Source organism: Canis lupus, chromosome 24 (genome assembly GCF_048164855.1).
Source record: "Canis lupus baileyi chromosome 24, mCanLup2.hap1, whole genome shotgun sequence".
Taxonomy (NCBI): domain Eukaryota; kingdom Metazoa; phylum Chordata; class Mammalia; order Carnivora; family Canidae; genus Canis; species Canis lupus.
In genome coordinates this window covers 39,878,861-39,905,000 of record NC_132861.1, presented here as the reverse complement: position 1 = coordinate 39,905,000, position 26,140 = coordinate 39,878,861, and the positions used below count along the sequence as shown (strand labels likewise).

General features: G+C 37.7%; 1 protein-coding gene and 1 long non-coding RNA gene across 18 annotated transcripts in view; one reads left to right on the top strand and one right to left on the bottom strand.

The window, feature by feature from the left end:
* The window catches only part of LOC140616085 (uncharacterized), a 20,854-nt gene extending 15,435 nt beyond the window's left edge, over positions 1-5,419 (bottom strand). For 5 of the 6 annotated variants that reach the window (XR_012016612.1, XR_012016610.1, XR_012016613.1 and 2 more), the window contains exon 1: positions 5,309-5,419. This is a non-coding gene — a long non-coding RNA (uncharacterized lncRNA). The remainder of the gene's footprint in view (positions 1-5,308) is intronic. The other variant, XR_012016615.1, reaches the window with a different exon arrangement.
* The window catches only part of DOCK10 (dedicator of cytokinesis 10), a 260,663-nt gene that overhangs the window by 104,305 nt on the left and 130,218 nt on the right, over positions 1-26,140 (top strand). For 10 of the 12 annotated variants that reach the window (XM_072796446.1, XM_072796443.1, XM_072796440.1 and 7 more), the window contains exons 2-3: positions 9,663-9,782; positions 20,955-21,044. In XM_072796446.1, the coding sequence (XP_072652547.1) occupies positions 9,663-9,782; positions 20,955-21,044 (210 nt within the window). The remainder of the gene's footprint in view (positions 1-9,662; positions 9,783-20,954; positions 21,045-26,140) is intronic. The other 2 variants (XM_072796437.1, XM_072796442.1) reach the window with 1 other exon arrangement.

Genomic DNA, 26,140 nt, shown 5'->3' with positions numbered 1-26,140 from the left:
AGAGAAGTCCACAGAGGCAGATAAAATAGTAGTACAAAAAGAAAAAGAAAGCAGGGCAGGTGTTGCCTGGGTCAGAAAACAGCAAATGCCTACTATACACATCCAGTCTCAAGTAGCCAAAAGTAAGAAAGGAAATGAGAGAGATTTATTGAACATACAGGATGCATATTGTTAACAGAACTATTTATGTTCTTGTGTGTGTGGCTTGTGTGTGTTTATGTATGTATACATTTACACACACACTCCTCACACTGGCCCTGAAAGTTCATTTGTGTGACGGTTATATATTAAAATAGTGTCAGAGTTTAAGCCAGTGGCAGCTTTCATCACAGGTTTCATATAAATTAATCTAAAATTCCCAGCAGTTGGCTCTAAGGCATTAATTTCTCCACTATCAGGCAGACTTGTAATTGGGTTGTGATGTATTTTTAATGATATTTATTATCTTTCAAGTGTTTCTAGAAAACTAAATGAGACATGTAATTAAATGTGATTCAGATCTTCTTGGATATTTTCTACTCCTTTACAAGCATCAGTGTTAGATGGAAAAGTGACAACTCTGATTTTTTTTACTATCATTTGCTATACAAAAGTGTGAGAATTTTGATGTGCTGCTAAGCGGTATATACGGTCAAATTTCCTTAAAAAGAAAATCAGACTGAAAAGGTCTAAATTCAGTTTGAAAGTACACCTTACATCATAGATCCTAGAAAGCTCATTTTTTGTCTTTGGTTTTCCTAATGACATTAAGAGTTAATAAGATGGACTATTCCGATTTTTCTAACTATAATGTTTGTGTTGAATATGATGACTTATCTTCCTTTATATTTGCAAAGGGCTTTATAATTTACCAGGTTTAACCTGCTTCATTTCACTGAAATAGACTAAGACATTTAAAGAGTTACTCCTGGTTGATTTCTTCTGAGATCTATGTCCATTTTTGTTACCAAGGGAACCATTTCCAAATTCAGCTTAATCTGAGCCTGCCCAGCTGTACAGCTCTTAACTTTGATTTAGCTAGTGTTTTTCCATTCTCATGAAACTGTGTACTTCAAGACAGAGAGAAGGTTAAAGGGTCAGTGTAAGATGGCTTATTCCTTACTTAATCATTTCCTTTTTGGTAAGGAAAGCTAGTCTTGTTTTCTGAAGCTCAAACATTTGAGAGGTTGTCCAGTGAAACTCCCTTTGATGAAAGGCTGAATTAAATCTGTCACACGACCACTGGCTGACAGCTGTGGCCATGGATACAGCTGTGTGGGCTCTCTCCAATTTTCTCATTTATTTTAAACACAAATAGTGTGGAAGTTGGTTCTGTTCCAATCGCACTAAGGCCAAAGGGTCCTGGATTAAGTTAAAGTCTCAAGAATCCATGTGTCGTTTGTATTTTTATTTCCTCTAAGAAATTTAATCAGTTATCTTGATAACGCTTAAATTAGTTAACAGCTGTGTTGTTTCTAATTTGTTGCGGAGATCTTGAGATTGGAATTCTTTTTAGGGTTTCTCTAAATACCCTGTGGATCTTCAGTGTTAGCTCTTTGCTTGTCTCTATGCCAAGATGTGAAGAGGATATGTAAATAATTGTCATGTCATGCCTTGATGGAGTCTACTGTATTGGTCCTGAAGTAAATATCAATTTTTATTTGTTCATTCTCCTGGATCATTAGCCAAAATGAATGGTTTTGTAAACTGAAGAAGGCACTCAGATATAAATTAATTCTGCTGTGAATATTCAAATTAGAATAAATATTCAGCTATCTGGAAAAGACAAGGCTGATTGAGAAAGACGGAGAAAGTCTCAACAAACATCACAGAGAACATGCATGTCACAGAAAGAATAGAAAAGTTCTCAAAGCCCAAAGGAACATCTTCTTCCATAAGAGTGTTTCCTGAGAAGATCAGATTTTTTGAAAAGGAGAACCAAGGGAATAGTTCAGATTGACAAACTAGAGTGACGCCAGCGGTGAATAACCAAGGCCTGGCTCCTTCATTATACTTAAAATTTAGAACACAAATATGTGCCCTCCCAAAATGAAGAATTTATGTCATGATGGTTCTCCATTCCTCATCCCATCAATCTCTTTTTCTGATTAGTTCTTAACGATCCTATTTACTCCCAGGGCTGACAGCTGAACCTGCATGAATGCAGTTTGAAAAAAAAAAGAAAGAAAGAAAGAAAAGAATGTAGCTTTGAGCTACAGAAAGAAATTCTATGTCTACAACTTCATTGTTCTCTAGGTATTTATATTTGCAAAGGCAATGGGTTTGATACTATACTAATTTTAAATGTAATCCTTTTTTTTTAATCTAAAAGTATAAATACATGAAAATTTTTTCTAGGCGGTTTCTCAAGGAAAATAAAAGGTAGAATTTCAAAGTCACCTTCATTTGCTGATATACATGATTAGGTAGATTTCATTTCTTTTTTCTTTAGGGGTAGAAAAGTCGGACTTGATTCAGGCGATTCACAGAGGAGATATTGCCCTTTGTTTTTTTTTTTTTAATTTCAGTGTTTTCTTTATGGTATTATTTCTTTTACTTACACAGAATCACTAGACATTAATGGGCTTTTTTTTTTAAAGGAAATTTAGATAATGAATATAGAAACATTTCTGGCACATGAAGATAAATGACTATAATGAGTTTAATTGGTTGGTTGGTTTGACTTGGTTTTGGTCTGTGATTTTGAGTAAAACATATGGGGTAATTTTCAGTCCTGTTCAAATAAAGGCAAATCTGTATTTGTCTGGCATTTGGTGGTTCACTTAATACCTCCCATACTTCAGCTCCTTGACCTTGTGATAACACGGCCACAAACAGGAAGTTGCCCTTTGGCTCCTTTAAATCAACCTCACTCAGCTCAACTTAAATACCTTGTCCCAGTTACATGGCTGGTAGGTAAAACACTGTAGCCCTCCAACTAGAGATTCTGACTTTTAATCATTTGCCACAATGACCAACACACAATGCTGCTTAAGTAACTTAGCAGATGTCTGTGGTTCCCTAGAGAGCTCAAAATACTTTAGCTAATACATTGCTAATTGTTCTCTTTTTTCTGACATTAGAATCGAGGACCACATACATAATCTATAATTATTGTCCTTAGTCTTCTTCCCCCAGTGTTTTATATATCTTTTTAAATTACTTGAAGCTGTTTACATGGTTGAACTTCCATGTAAAGTCCCTGCCGTGACGTTTTTACATTTCCTCTCTGGTGGATCTTCAAAGGCTAAACAGTTTTAAAATCAAATAATTCCCCAGTGTTTCCATGGGATCATGATAGTTTTGAAAGATCAAATTTGTTTCTTCACCATGACAAAAGCAATACATGTTCATTAGAGAATATTTGGAAAATGTGAGAAGTCAGATACCAAAATCCTAAATGTCATATCCCATCCAAATATAATAACTGATACTATTTAGATTTATGTTTCTAATCTTTCTTTAAATTGTTTAGATCTTGTTCAGATTAAGTTAAAGTTTAAATTTGAATCCTGGTGTGCAATATTTATTCCTACTTTTATTTAACAACAATACATAAGCAATTTTGCTTGTTACAACCAACTTCCCAAAACTCAGTTATAATGGGTATCTATTGTTTTTTGGAATGGATGTGCTATAATTTCCTAATCACTCCTTATCCTCAGTGATTTACTATTTCCCATTTTAGCTCACCTTGTCCATCAGGCTTTACTATCCCTTAGAAATCCAAGTATTTTGGATTCAAACTTTCACGTCGTAATATGTATGTATCTAAAAGCACTGTCTCTCCTTTTGTAGCCATGATTGCCATCTTGACATCTTGATCATGGACCCTAGCCTCCTCATACTTTCCTTCAAAAAGCCAACCATATACAAAATATTGTTACTACCTTTGCTAAATAATTGAAGAGTTGCAAGAAGGAAACCATGGCAAGGACCAAACAATCATTCATTAGTGTATTTTAACCCACATCCTATTTCCAGTGTCCTTCCCAAAGCCTATTTCAGCAGTAAGCCTCTTTCCACTACACACAAGTCTAAAAAACATCAATCATTGTTTTTTAAAAACTGTTTATTTAAATTCAATTTAGTTAACCTACTGTATTATTAGTTTCAGAGGTAGAATTTAGTATTTATCAGTTGCGTATAACACCCAGTGCTCATTACATCAAGTACCCTCCTTAATGTCCATCACCCAGTTACCCCAACCCTGCCAACTTCCCCTCCAGCAGCTCTCACTTTGTTTTCTATTGTTAAGAGTCTCTTACGGTTTGCCTCCCTGTTTTTATCTCATTTTATTTTTCCTTCCTTTCCCCTATGTTCATCTGGTTTTTTTTTGTTTTTTTTTTTTAATTTTTTTTTTTAATTTTTATTTATTTATGATAGTCACAGAGACAGAGACAGAGAGAGAGAGAGAGAGAGAGGCAGAGACATAGGCAGAGGGAGAAGCAGGCTCCATGCACCAGGAGCCCGATGTGGGATTCGATCCCGGGTCTCCAGGATCACGCCCTGGGCCAAAGGCAGGTGCCAAACCGCTGCGCCACCCAGGGATCCCTGTTCATCTGTTTTGTTTCCTAAATTCCACATGTGAGTGAAATCATATGGTATTTGTCTTTCTCTGACTGACTTATTTCACTTAGCATAATATCTTCTAGTTGTATCCACGTCATCGCAAATGGCAAGATTTAATTCTTTTTGATGGCTGAGTAATACTCCTCAATATATATCTTCTTCTTTATCCATTCGGCCATCACCGGACATCTGGGATCTTTCCATAGTTTGGCTGTTGTGGACATTGCTGCTATGAACATTGAGGTGCATGTGCCCCTTTAGATAACTATGTTTGTATTCTTTGGATTGAAAACTAGTAGTGCAGTTGGTGAGTCATTGTGTAGTTCTATTTTTAACTTTTTGAGGAACCACTCTTTTTGAGCAGCAGCTCTAGTGTCTTCACTTTAGGGATATGGCCTCCACCATCCTGCCTCCCTTTCTTATCCCTCTTATATTAAGATGAATATTTTTTCTCCATCTTGTTCCAACAATAATATTGCAAAAACATCTTTTTATAAATCTTGGCTTATATGTGTAGTTCTTTGTCTAAAATAGCGTCTCAAGAAAGGAATTCCTAGGTGAAAAGATGTAAACTTATTTACTCAACAAATATTTATTGAGTGCCTCCTATTTGTTCTCTATACACATTCAATTTACAATTCAAGTGTTTTAAATTCAAGACTAGTGGAAATTTAGACTCACAGGTGTTATCTACTTAATACTTATGTAATTAGTACTATGGGCTTGGTGCTATTCTAAAAAGTATAACATACATTACCTCATTTAATCCTATAATGTAGCTGCTCCTAAGATGTCCATTTTACATATTGAAAACTAAGGAACAGAGATTCTAATGAACACGTCCAACATTCCATGGCCCATAAGTGACAGTTCCAGAACTAATACCCTGGGAATTCTGGTTCCAGAGCGCAAGACACTCTCTGTTCATCTCAACGTAGAACATCTATAATCACACTCTCCCTTTTATTTTGGGCTCCCCTAAAATAAGGCTGGGCATTCTAGGTTGTTTCCTAGTTAGATTGTACTTCTGTCCTGGGAAAAAAATCTAGGTTGATAATTTAGTCATTTAACTTTTTATTATTACATGCTTTCAAATGCTTAGATCTTTAGTGTCATTTTTTTTCACTCATTTGATTTTGAATTATAATTATGAAATTAATTCAGATCCTTTTAACAGTATATTGTGTTCTTGAATTTTGCATCTTTAGCTAAGGCATGGACAGCCTGCTCCTTCAAACCACATTAAAAGGTTCTTGAAGGCCTTGGTTATTACTAAGATGGCAGGTTTACCAACTCCACAGCTTAGATGTTGTGTTGGCATTCCCTGAGAGATTGTAGAATAAGAAGAGGAAAGAAAGCATTTATGTTTGTGACAGGAGCCCATTCTTCTGCTGTGAAGTTGAATTGGAGGAGAGCTGTGGATTTGGGGAAGTAGATCAAACAAATCTCTCAATATTTATGAGAAGAATAGGGCCTGTTACCACCGTGGTGCAACACAACTCTGCTGCATAATAACAGGTACTGGTGGGTGCCTTTTCCCATGCCTGGAGTGATTTTAGAACAGCTAATGAAATTCATTAGTCATTTGAGAGAGAGCAAGAGTAAAAAAGCACTATAAAAATCCAATCCAATTCAGGGTAATCTTGGCACATGCCTTAGCCCAGTTGGTGTATTTCCAAAAGAAAGAAGCACATTAAATTCAGGAGGGACAACCCAACTGTTCTAAAGCTATAAATCAATGCTACTCAGCTCTCATTTTCACTCAACATCTCTGCAAGGAGCAGTAGTGAGGAATTAAGGGATTTTAGTATGCTCATACACATCTGTCTCTTTGACTGAAACACCGAGTAGACAGCTCTCTTGCCCCAGAGAGAACTACTGGTTGCATGACCTGGATCCTCACCATCACAGATGCATAAATCATTCGTGCCAAGCAGCTCCAAATCCCAGGTTCTGGGTGCTACAGAATATATCATTGTTATTTTCATTTTTATTTTCTTTCGTTTTATGTTTTTAGGAATTTATTTATTTATTTATTTATTTATTTATTTATTTATTTAACAGAGAGATAGAGCCAGAGAGCACAAGTGGGGGGAATGGCAGAGGGAGAGGGAGAAGCAGGCTCCTTGCAGAGCAGGGAGCCCAATATGGGGCTCGTTCCCAGGACTCTGGGATTGTGACTGAGTGGAAGGCAGATGCTTAACCTACTGAGCCATCCAGGTGCTCTGTTATTTTCATTTTTAAACCTCATATCCACAAAATTGTGAAACACTGGACATCTTGAATGCTGCACCTTGACTAACACATTCCCTGGAAGGATAGAACTTTACTAACATATCCCCCAGAAGTCAAAAAATGAATGCATGATTTGAAGCAGCTCTGCTAGGTTTTGCAATCCCATGTCAAAATAACTTCAGTGCAACATTTAAACAGGACAGTTTAGTGTAAATTAGTAAATGCCATCCATTGATTGGCTGATATGTCCTATCTTGAAAGGAAGTAATAAAAATATACCTCCCAACAGATGTTTACAGGTTATGCTTTTTATTAGGTACATCAAGGAGAGTTGAGGATTTAATTTTTCTATGGTCATTTTAATACCCTGAGACTTGCAAGCTCTGATTTTCCTGTTGTACTAATTGAGCTGGGGCTAATTCTAGGTGGAGTGTGGGCCCCCATAAACATCTTCGAAAGGCTTCTCCTGTCCCACTTGTTTATTAGCACTCATGTTTGCAACTAAGGGAGATAAAAGAATGGTGAGAACAGAATTGCAAAAGCCCCCCCTAAAACTTCTTATGCTGTTTGCTTTTAAACCCATAAATTGCAGCACACACTAAGCCCTGCTCTCACTGTCCCGTTCATGTTGACATGCAGAAGGGAAGAAGAGAGAAGGCATACGGAGTCATATCATGGGCTGTTGGTACGTGTGTGCTGAAGGACATCAGCATACTTAAGCCAGAGAGCCAGTGAGGGAAAAAGAAGTAACCAACGAAACCTACGGTTCATTTGCTACATTTCATACAAACACAATCTTAAAAGAAGGAGGCAAAAAATTGGTTCCAAAACAAGCCACAGGGATCCCTGGGTGGCGCAGCGGTTTGGCGTTTGGCCCAGGGCGCAATCCTGGAGACCCGGGATCGAATCCCACATCGGGCTCCCGGCATGGAGCCTGCTTCTCCCTCTGCCTATGTCTCTGCCTCTCTCTCTCTCTCTGTATGTGTGACTATCATAAATAAATAAAAATTAAAAAAAAAAAAAACAAGCCACATATTTCAGACTTGAAGGCCTGTGGGAGCAGCTGGTCACACAACGTGTGACATTGCAGGGTAAGAGATCAGAGACACAGAACACCAAGATCTGTAGCTGAGCTCGGGAGTTGAGTTGCCACTATGTGAAGACGTTCAAAGCCAACTAAAAATAAACTAAAATAAAGCCAAATCTAACATCTGGATTCTGCATTTGCCTCTTGATCTATCAATTTGTGGTCCTTGAGATTAATCTTGGCCTGGGAAAATAGAGAATTGGAACTTAAAATAAGTCTATGTAGAATAATCATGTCAAAAGGTAGGCATACTAGGACTTTTTTTTTTTTTTTTTAATTACCCAAATCATGCCATAGGATTTCTGTGTCTTCTGCTGCAAAATAGTGAACAATTTTACATGGCCCTTTCACTAAAGAGTTTGTATTGGACAACTAAACATCTTGTCTGAGAATATTATATGGAGTCCTGTGTTTTTATTTGCGAAATCTGGCAGTCTTACTTGAATGGCTCCTCCAGAGAGAGTATTCATCTTACATTGTCTTTAGTTTACTTAAGCATTTGTAAAATGGGTTTCTTTTGTTTCATTTTAATTCAGAAAGTACATGGAAAACCTTGTTCGAGGACTACTGTGTCACATCTTGTTTTTGGTTTTGTTTATATTTGGAAAAAAAAACATTGACAGCTACTTTGAGGAGCCAGTTAGCAATTATTAAAATGTTGGTGGAAGTTTCTGGGGCCTCACCAGCAGAAACCTTCCAAAGAAGGCCTTAGAAATCAAAACTAAACCTCAGTGCTTTGCAGACTGGGGAGGGGTGAGGTCGGCAGGAAATTGTTGATGTCATTGATGTGCTAGAGAAAAAAACGTTTTTTCCATTTATGAGATTCCCCTTGGCATCCAAATTTCATGACCACTCCAGCTTCTGAGAGCCCCAGTATCATCCAAAAGATCATCCCTTTTCATTTAAGTTGCACAGATATTTCACCAAAGGGCTAGGGAACTCAAGACTGTGTCCTTGGTTTTCAGGTTTATAATATTTTATTCTTTACCTGGGGACCCATTTTTCTCCCGTGTTTGGAGTAGGCACATCAACCCTGTAATGAGACAAGAGACAATCACACCTTTCCCCACTGGTGTTCATCATTTGGTGCTATACTCAATTTCTTTGAGGAAATTGGCCAAAAAAATTGCCTTTTTTCTTGGCTTCAGGATTTTGAAGCCGTGTGATTATCTGGCTAATTTTTCAGACTGTTCTCCATTTTCACCAAACTGTGTCCATAATAGTTGTGCTGTTCACTCCTCTTAGAAAATTACCCAGCTTCTCTCTGTTGTGGCAAAGAGGCTCAGAGCCAAGCAATTAATCCTGACACAGGATCCATGCTTCAGTGACAATGAAGACAGCTCGTGATACTTTGCTTGCTAATAGGGAGCCAACATTTTAAAATAGATCCAAGTAGACCTCACAAGGAAGGATCTAATTCAGCAAAACTGATGAAGTTCATAATACTCTAGTGAGCAAGCAGAGGACCTTTCTTCAAATTGACAGAGATAAAGTTTACATAATTCACTGGATGTGTTTGGCCAAATACCGTGGGCGTGGGGAGCTCAGTGAGACAGCTTGAATTACTGAGCAAGATGTCAAATGTTTCAGGATCTTCTCATATTATTTCAGATCTGAAAATAATAGTTATGTGGCTTTGCCCTAAATGCCTGGAGTCTCTGTGACTCCATTGGAAGGACTGCATAATGTCAAAGCCTTGGTAATACTAAGGAATGAAACCCAACCAGGCGTCGAGAAGAAGCAAGATTATGTGTGTCAGTGGTTAATATCATATTTTCTTTTTTTGCAGCAGGAAAAACCCAGGCTCCTCGAGCCTTTGGATTATGAAACTGTCATTGAAGAACTTGAAAAGACCTATCGGAATGATCCCCTCCGAGATCTTCTGTTCTTCCCCAGTGACGACTTTTCAGTAAGTGTTAACCTTATTATTAAACAGTTGATAGAAGATCCTTCCAAACTGGGTAGCTGTCTCGCCTTATAGATTCAAGTTGCACAGAACTCTTTCCTGTGATCATCCTACGTCACAGTGACAGAAGTGGGAAGCCACATCCGCCAATAGAGAATGGCCTAGGTCCTCTTACAGCTGAAAGGTTAGAGATTCAGTACCACAGTGGCCTTCTCAGACAGGAGATACACAGGGTGCTGGCTGGTTCCACATGGTTTCTAACTGCTGCCTTCCCTAACCCTGACAGAGCATTTCTTTCCTCACCCATTTCTCACTGAAACCTACTAATGGCAGAGGTGCGGGATCTCTTGGCACAGAATATGCCATTCTTAAAAATCACCCTTAATCTTGGCTGTCCCTTTATAAGGAGATGTTGAAGCTGTGGGCAAAGAAAGGTAGACAAGCACATCTTCCTGGGAGGATTTATGATCTGAGGACAGTGCTCATTGGCTGTGCATGGAATGCTCCCGAAAGTGGTAGAGAGAATGAATAAAAAAGGTAATTCACTGCAGCATTGGAAACAAGCACAGTCGAATTACGGCTGATGAGCACCCCTGTGTCTCCAGCATTTTCCATTTGTGGTCATCTTAAGCATTTCTAGGTTGTTAGTAAATATCTATATAAACAGAGATCTCAAAGGGCAGGTTGTAGTCTTTTCTAAAAGAAAGTTAGTCTCAGACATCACAAATGAATATCCGAAAGCTGATGAAAAGACAACACTAGAGTAACTTTTTGAAGTAGCTACTGGCCGTGAAAACTGTTGAGTTGCTGGGGCCCCCTGCACACACTTCCTCAAAGAGCCTCACACCTCCGTGCCCTTTTACCTTGGGGGCAGATCTGGCTTCTGGTTTCTAAAGGTTAATTATTTTCACCTTCCTCCACGGATTTTTAAAAAAGAAGGTCTACGGAAGTTAACCATTTTCTGTTCCAAGTATACATAGAGAAGGATGGAAGAACAGAGGGAGAGAGATTCGTGGGAAGGAACGAAGAAATTCTTCTGATTTGTTTTGCAGATTTTTAGATGACTCCTACTTTGCTGTTTGACACACTTTAAGAGAGGCTTATATCGTGCAGACATGTCATTTCCGTGGTTGGACCACCGGGGCTTGAGCCGCAAATACAAAGTTGAGCCACATTTTATTTTTTTTATTTCCACACCCTCGCTTTCTTTCAGACTGAAGGCAAACCTTTACAGACAGACTCTTTCTGTCAACCAATACAAAAATCCTTGAGACTCGTAGACCTTCACTTCTACTGTGCCATCCAGAAGTATGACAAAACTCCTCCAAAGTCCCCCAACTCAGGAAGAGAGCAGAGGCATGCAGATGATATGTGACAATCTCACTGAATTTGAATTCATTTTTTGGCATCTTTCCACAACGATTTAAGTTAAAGATTGTCTGATTGCTCTAGGACCTTTGCCATCCTTAATGGTGTAAACAGAGCACATATTGGCATGCATACTTCCTTATTTTCCAGAAGTGAACATTCCAGCAAATACACTGAATTCTTCCCTTTTGTGCTTGTTTAAACTCCTTCTGTGGCTACCCCCCCCCCCCCATGGCCTTCAAAATGAAGGAAAAACACCTTGCCATTGCTCAAGGCTCTCTCCAAAATCTAGTCTTTGGTCCATCTCAAGATCATTATCTTCCTCCCCCACCCAAACCCTACTGCTGTCATCACAGGCCTCTTCATTCTCAAAGGGTAAAATACCAGCACAGTCCTAAACATGACATTCTCTCCTCCCTCAGATCATTTCCTTCCTTTTCATTCAACGAATATATAAAGTGTAATACCGAATGTTAGGCCTTAGTCTCAGAATGGGGAAGCAGCGGTGATTACACAGAAGTTGCCTGGGTTTAGTGGACCTTACCTTTCAGTCAGATGAATCAAGCAAATAAGGAAACAAATTAACTAGCTAGATCTTGGGATAAAGACCAGTTCTGTGAAGAAAATGAAACAGGGCCTGGTCATAGAAAAGAGGTGACATCTGACCTGAGTTCAGAATTCCCAGGGAAGACCAACCATGCTAGAACCTAAGGAAGGGGGATCCCTGGGTGGCGCAGCGGTTTAGCGCCTGCCTTTGGCCCAGGGCGTGATCCTGGAGACCCGGGATCGAATCCCATGTCGGGCTCCCGGTGCATGGAGCCTGCTTCTCCCTCTGCCTGTGTCTCTGCCTCTCTCTCTCTCTGTGTGTGACTATCATAAATAAATAAAAATTAAAAAAAAAAATTTAAAAAAAAAAAAAAAAAAAAAAAAAAAAAAAAGAACCTAAGGAAGGAAGGAGTGTCTTAGGCTGAAGGAAGCTGCCACAAAGGCCCCAGACAGCTCTGACAGAGAGAGTGGTCAGAGACAAGGTCTGGCAAGGACAAGATAAGACACTTGCATCTTATTACACATGCAGGTGGCAAGTGGCTAGTCACTGGACCGCTTCAAGAATGAGAAAAACTGACTTGGTGTATGTTATTGAAAGCTCATCTGACCTCTGCATGGAGAACATAAAACAGGATGTGGAGGGAGCTAGGACACTAGCCGGAAGAATAGCTCCCAATCAGCAGGTGCTCAAGAGAGATTGGATGCCACCTAGGCCCTATTATCAGAAAATGTCCTGTCATACAGACAGCTAAATTGTCATTTGTATCCAGCATCTGACAAACAAAAGGGAGTTTTCAATATTATTACCATATGAAGTTGTCAGTTTTTGAACAACGTTCAGATAGATTGTTTCCCCTCTTTTCTACTCTACAGGGCAAGGGTTGACAAGCCATGACCCATGGGTGACCTGCTGCCTATTTTTGTCTGTCCCATGAACAAGAAATGATTTTTATGATGTTGGGTTTTTTTTTAAACTACCTTGTTTTATTTTCTACACAGAACGGGGTAAATCATTGAAGAAAAAAGATTTTGTAACTAAAAATTACATGAAATCAGATTTCAATATCAATCAATGAAGTTTTATTTGAACACAGTGATGCCCCCTTCTTTTATCTATTGTCAGTGGCTGCTTTCATGACACACTGTAGGACTGCAGCAGAGATAGAGGGCCCTAAACGATTTACTACCCTACCCTTTACAGAAAAAGTTGGAGCAGCCCTGCCATAATGAATGAAACTGGGTTGTTGTTTTTTGTTTTTTTTTTGTCATCTCCTTCTACATGGAGTAAAGACCCTTCCTTAAATGCCCTCTGCCACAGCCTTCTACATCCACAGCCCATGTTACACGTCAAAGGTGTTGCCCACCAACAGGAAGCCCCCTGCCCCCCTGGCTAGAGTATCATTTCCCAGGCTCATCTTTGAGTAATGAGTAAGGGTTCTCTGGGATGTGTGTGGACAGTCTCTGCTCTCTCAGTAGGATATAGTGATAGAGTGACCACTCCCATCCCCAGGGCATCACAGAATTGGAGATAGAGGACCAACTCTAAACCTCCCGCCCTCCCTCCAAATGTCCCAAGCCCATTTGTATCCTTATGGATGGAAGACTCCAGCTCACTTCCATATTTCCATGTTACCAAGCACCCCCACTTGTGGCAGACATGATTCATTACTTGGTTTGTTTAATCAATATTTATTCAGCACCCACGAGGGGCTGAATATAGAACAGTACTTCCCAGACAAGTGAGGCTGACAAGAAAAGCAAAAGCCCTGTATTTAAGGAGTGTGTGCCCTAATATGGATGAAAATTAAAGCTGATTAAGAATCCTGGCTTCTTCTAGCTAAGAAATATCAAGAAACAGGAATTTCAGTTGCTATTTGATACAACTTAGAGATCATTTTTTACCGAGACAAGACTCCTACAGAGCTTCTTCTCCCTATTCACCCTGCTGACCCAGACCATCCCAGCCTTTTTTGCCTACATCCTCAAAAGTAGCTTTTAACCAGTCTTCCTGCTTCCTCCTTTGCCCTAATTTAAAGGAAGCTGTAGAAATACAGATCAGATCATGAATGCCACAACTCTAGCTTAAACTTTCCAGTGGTTTCCCATTGCCTTCAGAGTCAAAACCAGCTTCTCACCATTGTCCCCATCACCTGGTGCCTGATGACCTCTGAGCCTTTATCTCCTCACCCTGTTTCCGTGGCCACTGCATGGATGCCTAGCACTCTCCCTGTTCCCTGAACTTGCCAAGCTTGTCCCCTCTGTAAGGGCCAGTCCGCTCTCTTGCACAACTGGTCCGCCTTTCATTCACAATTCAGTTCATGTGCCATCACTCTGAAGAAACATCCATGATTCCACCCATACCGTGTTCCTCTATGACACCACCCTGCTTGCTTCTCTTTATAGCACGATCATTATCTAGAAAGATCTCAGTTTGCTTTTTCTTTCCTCTGTCACTTGTTCCTCACCATTAGGGTGTACCCTCTAGCAGGACAGGGATGTCTTCTCTTTTGATCATCAGGAGACCCCCAGCAGCTAGAGTGGCACTTGGCACAAAGCAGGTGGAAAATGAATCTTTATTTCATGAATTATCCTTCAGAAACAGGTAAGTTATTATTTTAGAACATAACTTGAATCCTTTGTGGTCCTTTAGGAACCAAAGGCCATTCCGAAATGAAATTTGAGTATAAAGAGGATGAAGTAATTTGTTTTGCCGGATGATGAGAAATGTGATTATTAATATACTTTCCTCTTCAACACAATGCAACATGTCACCTTTAGATAACAGCATTAAAATCAGAATCCCCTTCTCCAGGAGCTTGTTCTGCTGGTACAGTGCCTGCCACATAGTTGCTATCACCAAGAGCTCATTTCCTCTCTGTAACCCTTCAGGAGTGTGTGCCCTAATATGGATGTTACTTGGCATGGGAGAAATCAGTCTGTATCTCTATTTCAAGTGCACAATGCAATGTCAGGCTCATGGGCTTTCAGTGAAGATCCCAGAACGTTGAATTAAAACCATCTTCTTCCCGGTTAAGGGGCTGAGGTAGATGCATCTTGCTTTGTCTTGGCACATGAAGTGCGTGGGTTCAGGGAGCAGGCAGTGTGATCTTTGGGACTACTTGCATCATAATGAATCAGTAAGAATAAGCAGTCTAGAAGCATTTTGTAACTCATTCATTTCAAAAACATGCGCCTCTTCACTCATTGTATTTACCACTCTTGCTTTTCTCATCTTTCTTTTTGAAGCAGTTAGTAATAGAAACTTAAGACCAAAAAGCAAGGAACTTAGTCACCAAATTGTGGCTTTGTAAAATAGGCAAGGAGAGTAAGGAAGGAAAACCAAAACTAAGGAATGGTTTCAAGGACACAGTGAATCATATTGAGTGATTCAGTTTGAGGAGAGACTGATAAAAAGAAAAATAGCAGAACGAAAAATGAAAAAACCAGCAATGAGTTTCTCTCTGAATAATAGATACAGAAAGCCTGAAGTGCAATCACCTCTGGACATCCAAATCTTAAACAAGAAAGTTCAGAAGTCTGAAAGCTAGCACACTGTGGAAGGTCATCGGATCACACCTGCATTTCAAGACTGCCCACCCCAGTAAAACTGCTCCATTTCAGTTCGGCTTCATGGCCCACCTTCTGTGAGGTTAGCTGCGTCTATCAAGGGCACCAGTATGAACAAGAAGCAGTGCTTACACTTGAAAGATTATGCTTTTGACATCAGACAGTACCAGTTTCAGAGTCAAAAATCTATGTTGAGGATGGGAAGTCGCCTGCCAGAAGAGTTACATGATCTTCTCAAATCCCCTCTTCATCTCAGTAGTTCAGAATTAGTGTCTCAGGGTTCCCCTGTGCATCCTGCAGTTTTCATTGGCCTACCATGATGACTGAGTGAATCATGAATTCTTAACATACCAATGGCTTGTTCTTTCCACAGTATGTTTTTAGCTATAAAAAGCAACTGGTATATGGGGACTTCCAGACTCAACCACATGGATCATTTTGATGAGAGGAGGCAGAAAGGCCTTAACACCTTTTAAATTGAAAAGCAGAAAGGCCCTGAGTCATTTGTGGTCTTTTTTTTTTCTCTTCTTCTTCTTCTTCTTGCTTTACTGAGACACAGCTTAACATTTTTATAGGACTCTCAACCTCCTTTTAGTCCTTGGCTTCTGAGCCTGAAAAGTAGGCTTTAAATGACTCACAGTATTCATGCAAGATCATTGTAATTGCAATTTAAAAGCTAAGTGATAATCTTTGTCAAACTAGGTTATTTCTAAGTACTAATATTCCTCTCACTTAAAAGCTAATGAGACTGAGGTTTACAAAGGCCCTTGTTCCAGGATGTAGAGTACCTGTAAGGGCAGAAATCAAACACGAGCACTTTGACGTGCTATTAGCATTTCTGTCTACACAGCATGCTTTTGGCCAGCTGCTTCTTAGAAAGACAAGGTGCACACTTAGGGGAACTATTAACTCCCTGAATCCCACAGTGAGTGCCATCAGAAAATTGATATGGCAGTGAGGAATCCTAGAGTGCTTATTTCAGTTGAGTATGTATAAGTGGGAACTCTGGGCTGGATCGATTTAGGAATATATACACATAAAGTGCACATAAAGGCTTGTACATGAATATTCAAAGCAGCGTTATTCATAAGAGCCCAAATTGGAAACAGTGTAAATGTCTGTCAACAGATGAATGAATAAATAGTGTCGTCTTTTCTCACCATGGAATATTATTCAGCCATTAAAAATGATTGAAATACTGATTCATACTACAACATGGACAAAACTTAAGACCACTATGCTAAGTGCAAGAAGCCAGTCACAGAAGACCATGTATAGAATGATTCCAGCTGAAATCATAGACAAATCCATAGAAAGTTAGTAGTTTCCAAGGCCTCAGAAGGAAGAAGAACGGGAAGTAACTACTAGTAAATATGGAGTTTCTTTTGGGCGTGATGAAAATATTCTAAAGTTAAATAATGGTGATGGTTGCATTACCTGTGAATATATAAAATCACTGAATTCTACACTTTAAAAGGGTGAACTTTATGGCATGTCAATCGTGCCTAAATAGCATTGTTATATTTTTAAGAAAAGATTTTTCTATGCATTAAGAGAAGTATAGGTGGTCAGAGATAGGGTGCAAAAATATTTTAATACATGTCTGTATTCAAGCACTTCATTCTTTAAAAGAAATAAACAACTATACTAAAGAAATAATAAATACCATGGGAAAACATTTCATTTATTGTTATTTTTTATTTCCAAAGCAGATTTAAGTGGCTTGTTTATATACCACAAAAATATATATATGCTGAATTATTCATTAGCAAAGCTTTGAATCTAAAATATTCTAGAGTGAAGCTGCAGACTTTATGTATGATACAGACAGTAAATTTTATAGTTCAGAGAAAAGAAAATATGTGTTGGATGAATTAGAGAAGACTTTCAGAAGAAGCTGGCACCTCTACTAAGCCTGAGGTTAGGGAAAAGTAAGGAAAATAAAGGACTTTCTGAGAGGAGGAGGAGTCTGGATGAGGCTTGTGCAGGAATGAGTCCAGTATGGAAGAAGGAATGTGAGCAGCCATATGGAAAGATGCATGGTGGGTTGGCTGTAAGTGGGTTGGCTCATGTCTTGGGCCCTTGCTCGTCACGGGGCCATGTCTGCAGGCCTCACACCAAGCAGGCTTCTTTTCTGTGCCTTCCTGGAAAGTGAGCTCAGACCACAACCTCTTGAGTATTTGCCAAGAGAAGGTCCTGGTGCAATAAGTATATTGTTGGAGCACTGTACTCTATGAATGTTCACATTTTTCCATATGGAAAATGTATTGTCCTTACCTCCATAGAGGAAGTAAGACACATTTTGGAGCCTGGAAAATGAATCAAAAAAAAAAAAAAAAAAGAGAAGACAAAGAAAAGAAAGAAAAAGAAAGAAGAAGAAAGAAAGAAAGAATGAAAGAAAGAAAGAAAGAAGAAAGAAAGAAAGAAAGAAAGAAAGAAAGAAAGAAAGAAAATGAAATGAAATGACTTGCTCAATGGTTTGCCAATCCAAGAGTAAGAAATCTTGAACCAAGTCCCCAAACTTCCCTATTATAGTCTTATTTTATTTTTTTAATTTATTTACTTGAGAGAGAAAGACAGAGCAGGATGGGAGGGCAGAGGGAGACAGAGTCTTAAGCAGACTCTGTGCTAAGCATGGAGCCCAACATGCCATACAGGGCTGACCTCACAATCTGAGCCAAAACCAAGAGTTGGACGATTAACCAACCACCCCACCCAGGGGCCCCCCTACTTAGATTCTTAAATACTGTGATAGCTAAGTCTCAATACTTGACTTGGCTGGATGATGACAACTGTCCGGTTATGGGCAACTGCTCACTTATTGTGCATTTCCCAAACACTTTAACTTCAGCAAAACAAGAAAGACCTTCCCTTAAACACAGTGCATAACTCAATGGAAATAAAAGGTACAGCATAGAGAATATAATCAATGGTATTGTAACAGTGCAGTATGGTGACAAATGGTAGTTATGGCGAACATAGCATAACGTATAGAGTTGTCAAGTTATTATGTTGTACACCTGAAACTAATGTAACATTGTACATCAACTATATTCAAATTTAAAACAATAATAAATGAATGAATGAATGAATGAATGAATGGAGAGGGAATCATTGAGAAGGTGAGCACAATGAAAGTATGAAAGTGATATTTTCACATAGTTTTAAAAAAACTAAATCAATACTCTTCTGAATGCGATATAAAGTGTTTTTAAGCAGCTAATGTAGTGTAAGTGTCTGCTCTACTAGAATATAGGCCATATCCTGTTTTAATCTGAGAACTTTAGGTGAAGATCACTTTTAAACACATGCTTAGATTAGAATTGACCATGAGATGTTTGTAAATAGTCAACTATAAAGCTTGTTGAATTCTCAAGCTTCAGACTGATTTCTATAAACAGCATCATTTTTGTTCTCCTTTTTAAGCAGCTGGGATCTGCAGTACTGTCAGAGGAGGCTTTTGCTCAGCCCCGGGGAAGGAAAAGCAGACTTTTTAAAAGACTTTGACCAGTGGACTTTGGCCAATTGAGAAATGGCCCTGATGTGCTTGGAATGAAGTCTTTCTGTGGTCACTTTAGCCAGCAGAATGGTGGCTGTGACAAAGCCACACAGACTACCCACTAAAGTGTGGAAGGAACCAGAAAGCGACAGGGCAGTAGTTGAAGAAGTCTGAATATCATGGACTTGAAATTGCAAACACAGGCCTTGCATGCCTTATTTCATAAATAAAATGACAGTTTTTATTTCCAAATGCCTAATCTCAGGACAGTAAGCCCCTTATAAAATTCTACCACCAAAAGAGGCGCTAGGCTGAGTTCCAGTGCTGTCTCGGATCTGTTTCATGCAATCGAGCTCTACTAATTGTCAACCAGAAGGTTTGTAAAAAGAGAAACAGGAAGTCTGTTGTGGCCAAGGCAATTTGTAGTGGTCTGAAAGCATCTAATTCTCAGAAAAGAAGTTCTTTGTAACCATATTAATACCCTTAACAAATATGACTGCATACTTCTCTTCTTATTTGATCAATTTATCTTTGCTTCAATGGAGACACATTCAAGAAATAAAACATAAGTAGAAGTGTCACAGTTCTTAAAGTCGAAACTTTATGGAGGCTTACTTTTTCAGCCAAATTCTCCAGTATCATAACAAAATATAACTGAGATCAATAGCATGTCATAAGCATTTATTATACATGTATCCCTTTTCTTGTACTTTGTGTATTCTGTGCAAATGTGAAATAACTCCATGCAACTTGTAATGTTACATTTTAGACTTATCACATGGCTACATGAGAGTGATTCAGACTCAGTTATCTTATTAAGAATCAACATTATTTCATAACTAGAAGTCATCAGGAATCACTGATATCCATTATACGCATAGTTATACACATGATTTATTTCTATAACCCCAACCTGAATGAATTTCCAATCTCACACATTACCTATGTATTATGTATTTGGGGAATCTAACTTTATTTACTATATGACATCATGGATCAAGTGGCTATGTGATCATTATTACTGGAAACCTGAGTCCATATACCAGAAACTCACCATTAAGGAAAAAAAAAAAATTCTTAAACCAGCTCAGTATTCACCTGTTTGTATTATACCACAGAACAGTGATCTTAGTGGAGCACTAGGTATAGCTACAAAGGAGTTTACATTTGAGTCATGTTACTCTACTCTCCAGTAGACAGAGTATTTTAGAGTAACTATTATTTTTTAAAGGCAAGGAACTAATAAGAGACTACACAGGATAATGAGAAAGAGAAATAATATTTTTATATAAAAATGTATTATAAAATAATGACTGAGGGGATCCCTGGGTGGCTCAGCGGTTTGGCGCCTGCCTTTGGCCCAGGGTGCGATCCTGGAGTCCCTGGATCGAGTCCCATGTCGGGCTCCCAGCATGGAGCCTACTTCTCCCTCCTCCTGTGTCTCTGCCTCTCTCTCTCTCTCTCTGTGTCTATCATAAATAAATCTTAAAAAATAAAATAAAATAAAATAAAATAAAATAAAATAAAATAAAATAAAATAAAATAATAAAATAATGGCTGAACTATATAAAATTGTTTTAGAGAGAAAAATCCCTAGTCTTACCAGTAGATTATAATATGTAATGTTCTCTGGAAACACCAAGCAGGTGACACTGTGTATCTGAGAATTGTCTATCCAAAGAGGAAACAAGTTCTCTCCAGATAATTGAAATCTAGCAATAATCTTTTACTTCAAACTTTCAATAGAGCTTATGTTCATCTTCTAACAGTGTACAACATAAAAGAAGCAACTTGAAAGAGGCAACTCAAAAGGAATCAAAAATGTAAAATCTAAATAATAAGTCCTAAATTGGCCCTGTCTTTTTCACTTTCACTTCAAATTTATTTTAGGATTACAACAAAAGATACAATAGAAATAAGCTAGTGAAAATATACAGATTCCCCAAGTTTTGTTTTCTGCAGTGAAATGAAATAGCCTCAAATGATAGTTTTACTGATAAACCATAATTGTAATGATGCTAGCTGTGGCAAGCTAACGGAGGGTTGGCTCTCCTGTTCTAGAGATTGAAGGTTTCTGTCTTCTTTTATTGTAAGATACTAAGATCTAAGGAACTTTTCTATTGTGTTTTTGGTATAATGGTCTGTTCAGTGCTTCTAAGTTGGAGAACTTAGTTTCTTTTCATTGTTCTTCCCAGACAGCCACGGTGTCTTGGGATATTCGAACATTGTACTCAACGGTACCGGAAGATGCAGAACACAAAGCGGAAAATTTACTGGTGAAAGAGGTAAATGTGTGCTTCCAATCCTTTACTTTATAAAACTTTGTTTTCCCCTAGCAGTGCTCAATACAACTTCCTATTACTATTGTCTTCCTCTACTTTTCAGTAGAGAATTCCAGATGCTATGATTGATTGATGTCTTTCAGCTGGCGTCACCTGTAGATTCTTTGCATTTTCCTGTTAATCATTTTTCATTATCTGGTGACTATTCAAGTTTTGGACTTTTTTTCTTTTGTTTTTTACTTCACTTAAAATCTTCACCTCGAGGAATATTTCTGTATACCTAAAGGGAAGATTTAATTTTATTTAATTTTATTTTAGATGGAGTTGTTGGAGAGGCCATAGGATGTGAGAATTTTGGATAACAGAGTGTCTATTTTAAGAGATACATTTTTTTTTCAAAAACTAACTTTGAAAATAATTCATGGTAAAACCCTGTGGCTATGATAAAAATCTGTTGGTATAGCAGTGCTTACATTCAGATGGTGTAAGAGAAGCCAACAAAACTGATGCTTCTTCTAATCAGACTATAGGATGCTTTAGGGCAGCTACTTAGACGATATTTGTTGAATGAATAAATGAAGCTAGTCCTTCCTTTACAGAAAATGGAATGAGAAAATTTAGCACCTATCAAACAGAATCCTGAGAGAAAATGGCATATCACAGTTAAGATTTAATCAAAGCTACATACCATAGCAAAGCTCTTTCTCAGCTCTTAACATATGTGCATGAATATGAGCTAGCTTTATTAGCATATGTATTAATATCAGCCTGTATTAATCATATATACTTTATGTTATACTATTCAGTCCAAATCTTTTGCCATAAATTTACGAGTTGTTTCTTCCAATTCCATATTCGTTTCCCAAAATTCACCTTAAATTTCACTACCGTCTAAGGAGTTAAAGAAAGGAAAAAGTACAGGTTCAAAAGTACAGATATCCCAATGTTATCTGAGTATACTATTTTCATATTCACTGATAAAAATATTAAATGTGACGTCAGTACCATAAAATTTTGTTTACAGTCACCTTAGAGGAAGTTTTAATATCTGGTCAGGCATCACAGTTTTAAAAAGAGCTGGCAAATCATTTTTTACGGAAGAAAATCAGAATTGCTGAGATAAGGTCTGCAAAAGTTTTTCAGTAAATACATAAATAGGTGTTAACTTAGGATCTGAAACATTTATGATATTGAATTCCTAACTGGGTATACTGAACCAGTTCTTCCTGAGTGTTCTTCCTTAAAATATTGCTCTTTTATATAAAGATCATTCACTTGTTAAATCTATGTCCAGGTACTTTATAGTTCTGTTGCAAATGTGAGAAATTTTTAAAACAAACTCCCTTTCTTACTGTTTATTGCTGATATTTTTGAAGAGCTACTGATTTTTGAATAGGTATAACTAGAGCTCACTAAACTTCCTTATCCTAATAGTTCTTTTGTAATGTTAATTTTTGTTTTCATTTTTATCCTATTTTTTTGCAGATAAAAAGACACCATTTATGATTATTTGATTTTTAAGTATGTAGTCATATCATCTGCAACCAATTAAAATTTTATTTTTTCTTTCTTTGTTTTATTATCTGGTATCTTTGAAACAATGTTGAGTAATAATGCTCATATTGGACATCCTGTCTTAATTTTGATTTTAGGAGCAGCCCTTTAGCTTCTTTGATGCTTTATGAAATTTGGTGTTAATGACACTGGCATAAAAGATATGTCTAGGAAGGGTTTTCTTCGTCTCTTTAAGTACTTCTAAAGATTTGGCTACCCTATAGTATGAAATCCATATGCAGTCTATCGATAAAATAGCTTTATCATTTGAATTTAGCTCTGTAATAAAATTAAGGTTTCTGTCCTAAGGACCCATATTTGTATTTCTGGTGTAACTTTCTTGTTCAAATTGTATTACTGCTTTTAATATTCTACTCCATTCAAATCGCTAATATTTTATTTCATACTTTCGCATTTATATTCATGAGTGAAATTGGCTCTAGTTTTCTTTCCTCTCTTTGGTATTAGACAAATGCTAGCTTTAAAAATTTGTGACACTCTCCAAATTTTTCTATCTTCTGGAAGATACAAATAAATCACTGAAATGAAACAATATCTAGAAACATATCCAACTAAATATGGTTTCTTAATAAATGACAAACATGGAACTTCAAATTCTCAAATATCTCACAAGAGAAAGTAATTTCATGAATACCATTAGGTTATTCATTCTGGATGGAAATAAAGTTAGGCTTCTATCTCACATTAATACAAAAATGAATTCCAGGTCAAAAAAACAATTTAAATTTTAAAAACAAAAATATTAAAACCATAGGAAAACATTTTTATTTAGAAGTTTAGGGGATATGGACAGGTTTAAGCAAATAAAAATATTTAATTTTTACATGATGAATGATGCCATAAATAAAGCCAAAACAAAATCTTTAATCAGAGCAATTATTTGCAACTCATACCTTTTTGCCACACATGCACATATTCCTAACTTTCAAAACCCTACGAATTAATAATAAGATAAATAACCGAAGAAAATATGAGCAAAAGGCAGGAGCAGACAGTTCAAAAGAGTAAGTGCTTTTCGCCACGGGACACAGAAAGTTGCCAAGATTCACTTATAGTCATGAAAATATAAAGTAAAACAAAAATTATGTGTGATACTTGTATGAAGAAAAATTTTTAGGTGAATATTATTTAGTGTCAGCAGGGATATAGGAAATAAACATTATCACACAGTGTTTATAATATCTGCATGTCTGTAACTTTTTGAGATGTAATTCTAATGTATCTATTGAGTAGTATATATAAAAAGTAGTATATATGAAAAAAACACTAGAGCATAAAAATATAATTACAACCATGATTATTGATGCACTGGACAATTTGCGACATCACTTGATAAGAGTGTAAAGTAGCTACACTTTACACTTAGAATAAATTTTGGCACATTTATACTTTATAATAATACATAACCAGTAGGGGTACCTGAGTGGCTCAGTTGGTTAAGCGTCTGCTTTTGGCTGAGGTCATGATCTCAGGGTCCTAAGATTAAGCCCCTGTGGGGCTTCGTGCTCACTGGGGAGTCTGCTTCTCCCTCTCCCTCTACCTCCTGCCCCCATACCCTACTTGTGCTCTCACTCCCTCTCTCAGTCTCTCTTTCAAATAAATAAATAAAATATTTAAAAATATATGTGTATATAACCAATAAAAACTACATATGCATAAATGTATTAGCTTGGATGCCCACGATACAATTGCCAAGAAAGACATGTAAGTTGCATAATATATAATATGTTATCTAGAAGGTATAAAACCCATAAGTATATACATAAATATGGCTTATTTATATAAGCCTAGAAAAGTATTAAAAATGTATAATAAACTTATAACATTGGTGATGTCACAAATGTGGGATTGTAAAGGGAAAGGAGAGATGTTTGGTATTCTTGTGTTATAAATGTATCTAAAATGTAATTTAATTAAAAATGTTTTGGAAAAAAATAAAATATATCTTAAAATGATGCCAGAATTGGAAGCAACCCAAGTCTTTCTCCTAAAATTGTCTCCAAAAGTTAAAGTCCAACTTTATTCTTTGAGCCATTAGTTAGTTGCCTTAAAGACTACATCAGATTCTTTTTCTATTATTATTATTTTACTTTGATAACAAAAATATCTTACAGAATGATCAAAATCCCCTCTGTATTTTGCTTTATGATTCTACCTGCTGGGCTTGTCTGAATATCATAGAAGCTCATCTGATATAGTCATTTATAATCACTTGGAAGAGAACGACTATGGATTAATAAACACTTCCACAATTTCAGGGACTTTTCACTTCATGACCGTATTTACCTCTTTCTGTGTGAATTGGGTAGAAAGACAAATACTACAAATACTAGACAAATAGACAAATACTATTTCCAGGCTTTCAGCAGTCTGCTTTAGTTGTGATACATTGCTCTCACATGAACCAGGGGTTCTTAGCTGTCTTCCAGGGGCCTCGGTACCTGAAGCTCTGAGACCTTGGATTTGGTGGCCAGCCTGCTGCAGCCCTTGCCTCTTCACACTTGCTTGCTTTATTATCTGGCATGCCTTTGAGGTGGGGCCAGTCCCCTCAAATCCTAAATCTCAGGACCAGTTCAGAAACTCCACCCCCAATCTCTGGATCCAACCAAAGTATAAAGTGTAGCTACTTTTCCAGGGGAAGGGTAACCTTGAAAGAAGGCCAGTACAATTCTGGAAACATCCAAAGGTATTCTAGGGTTCTTAGAAGCCGTTAGTTTGTTGTTGCTTTCATAAACTTCTGCACCATGACTTCAGATGGCCAGGTTGACTGCCGTATTTCTGTAGTTTCTGAGAATGTCAACTTCAGGGGAGAACATGTTGACCACAAAATTTGCCTTTGCCTTGCTCTTCCTCCTGGGGCGAAATTGCTCACCTTTACCTGTGTTCCTACCTTTCAACTGCTTGCAACCTGGGATTTTTCCTGCTTTTCTCACTTCCCTCCTTGGCTTCTCCTTCCTCCTAAGAACTGCTCCAAGGAGAAGTCAAATACAATGTCTTTTACTGTACATCCCAGGTTTCTGCCCAACTTATATGGTACAAGCTTCAGGACAGGCCATTTGTCTGGGTGACGTGAACAAACATTATGTTTTCCTCAGCTGCTTGGATCTAAAGGAGAAAAAGGAAAAGGAAAGAAAGAAGAGGAAGCCCAAGAAGAAACTATTTTATTCCCTGATAATTTTTCTGTATCACTAGCTGTGGAAACTGCTATAGTTTGCTTGGTTTTCAAGATGGGACTAAAGGGATGCCTGTACTTATAGGATAGAAAGAAGAGAAACCCCAGTTACAAATATCATGTGATGATAATAGAACATGAATAGTGAAGCCTGGAGACGGCAGATAAAAAGGAAGAAGTCACCAGAGAGCTGGGTTAAGACTGAGAAACAATCCCAGAGAGTTATGCTGGCAAGGAGTCTTAACCACAATAGGTAATAGCAGCTAACCTTTATTGACGACTTTTTCTGTGCCAGATACACTTCTAAGCCCTTGTAGTTGCAGTAATTATAAACCAATGTTGCTACCGCAGC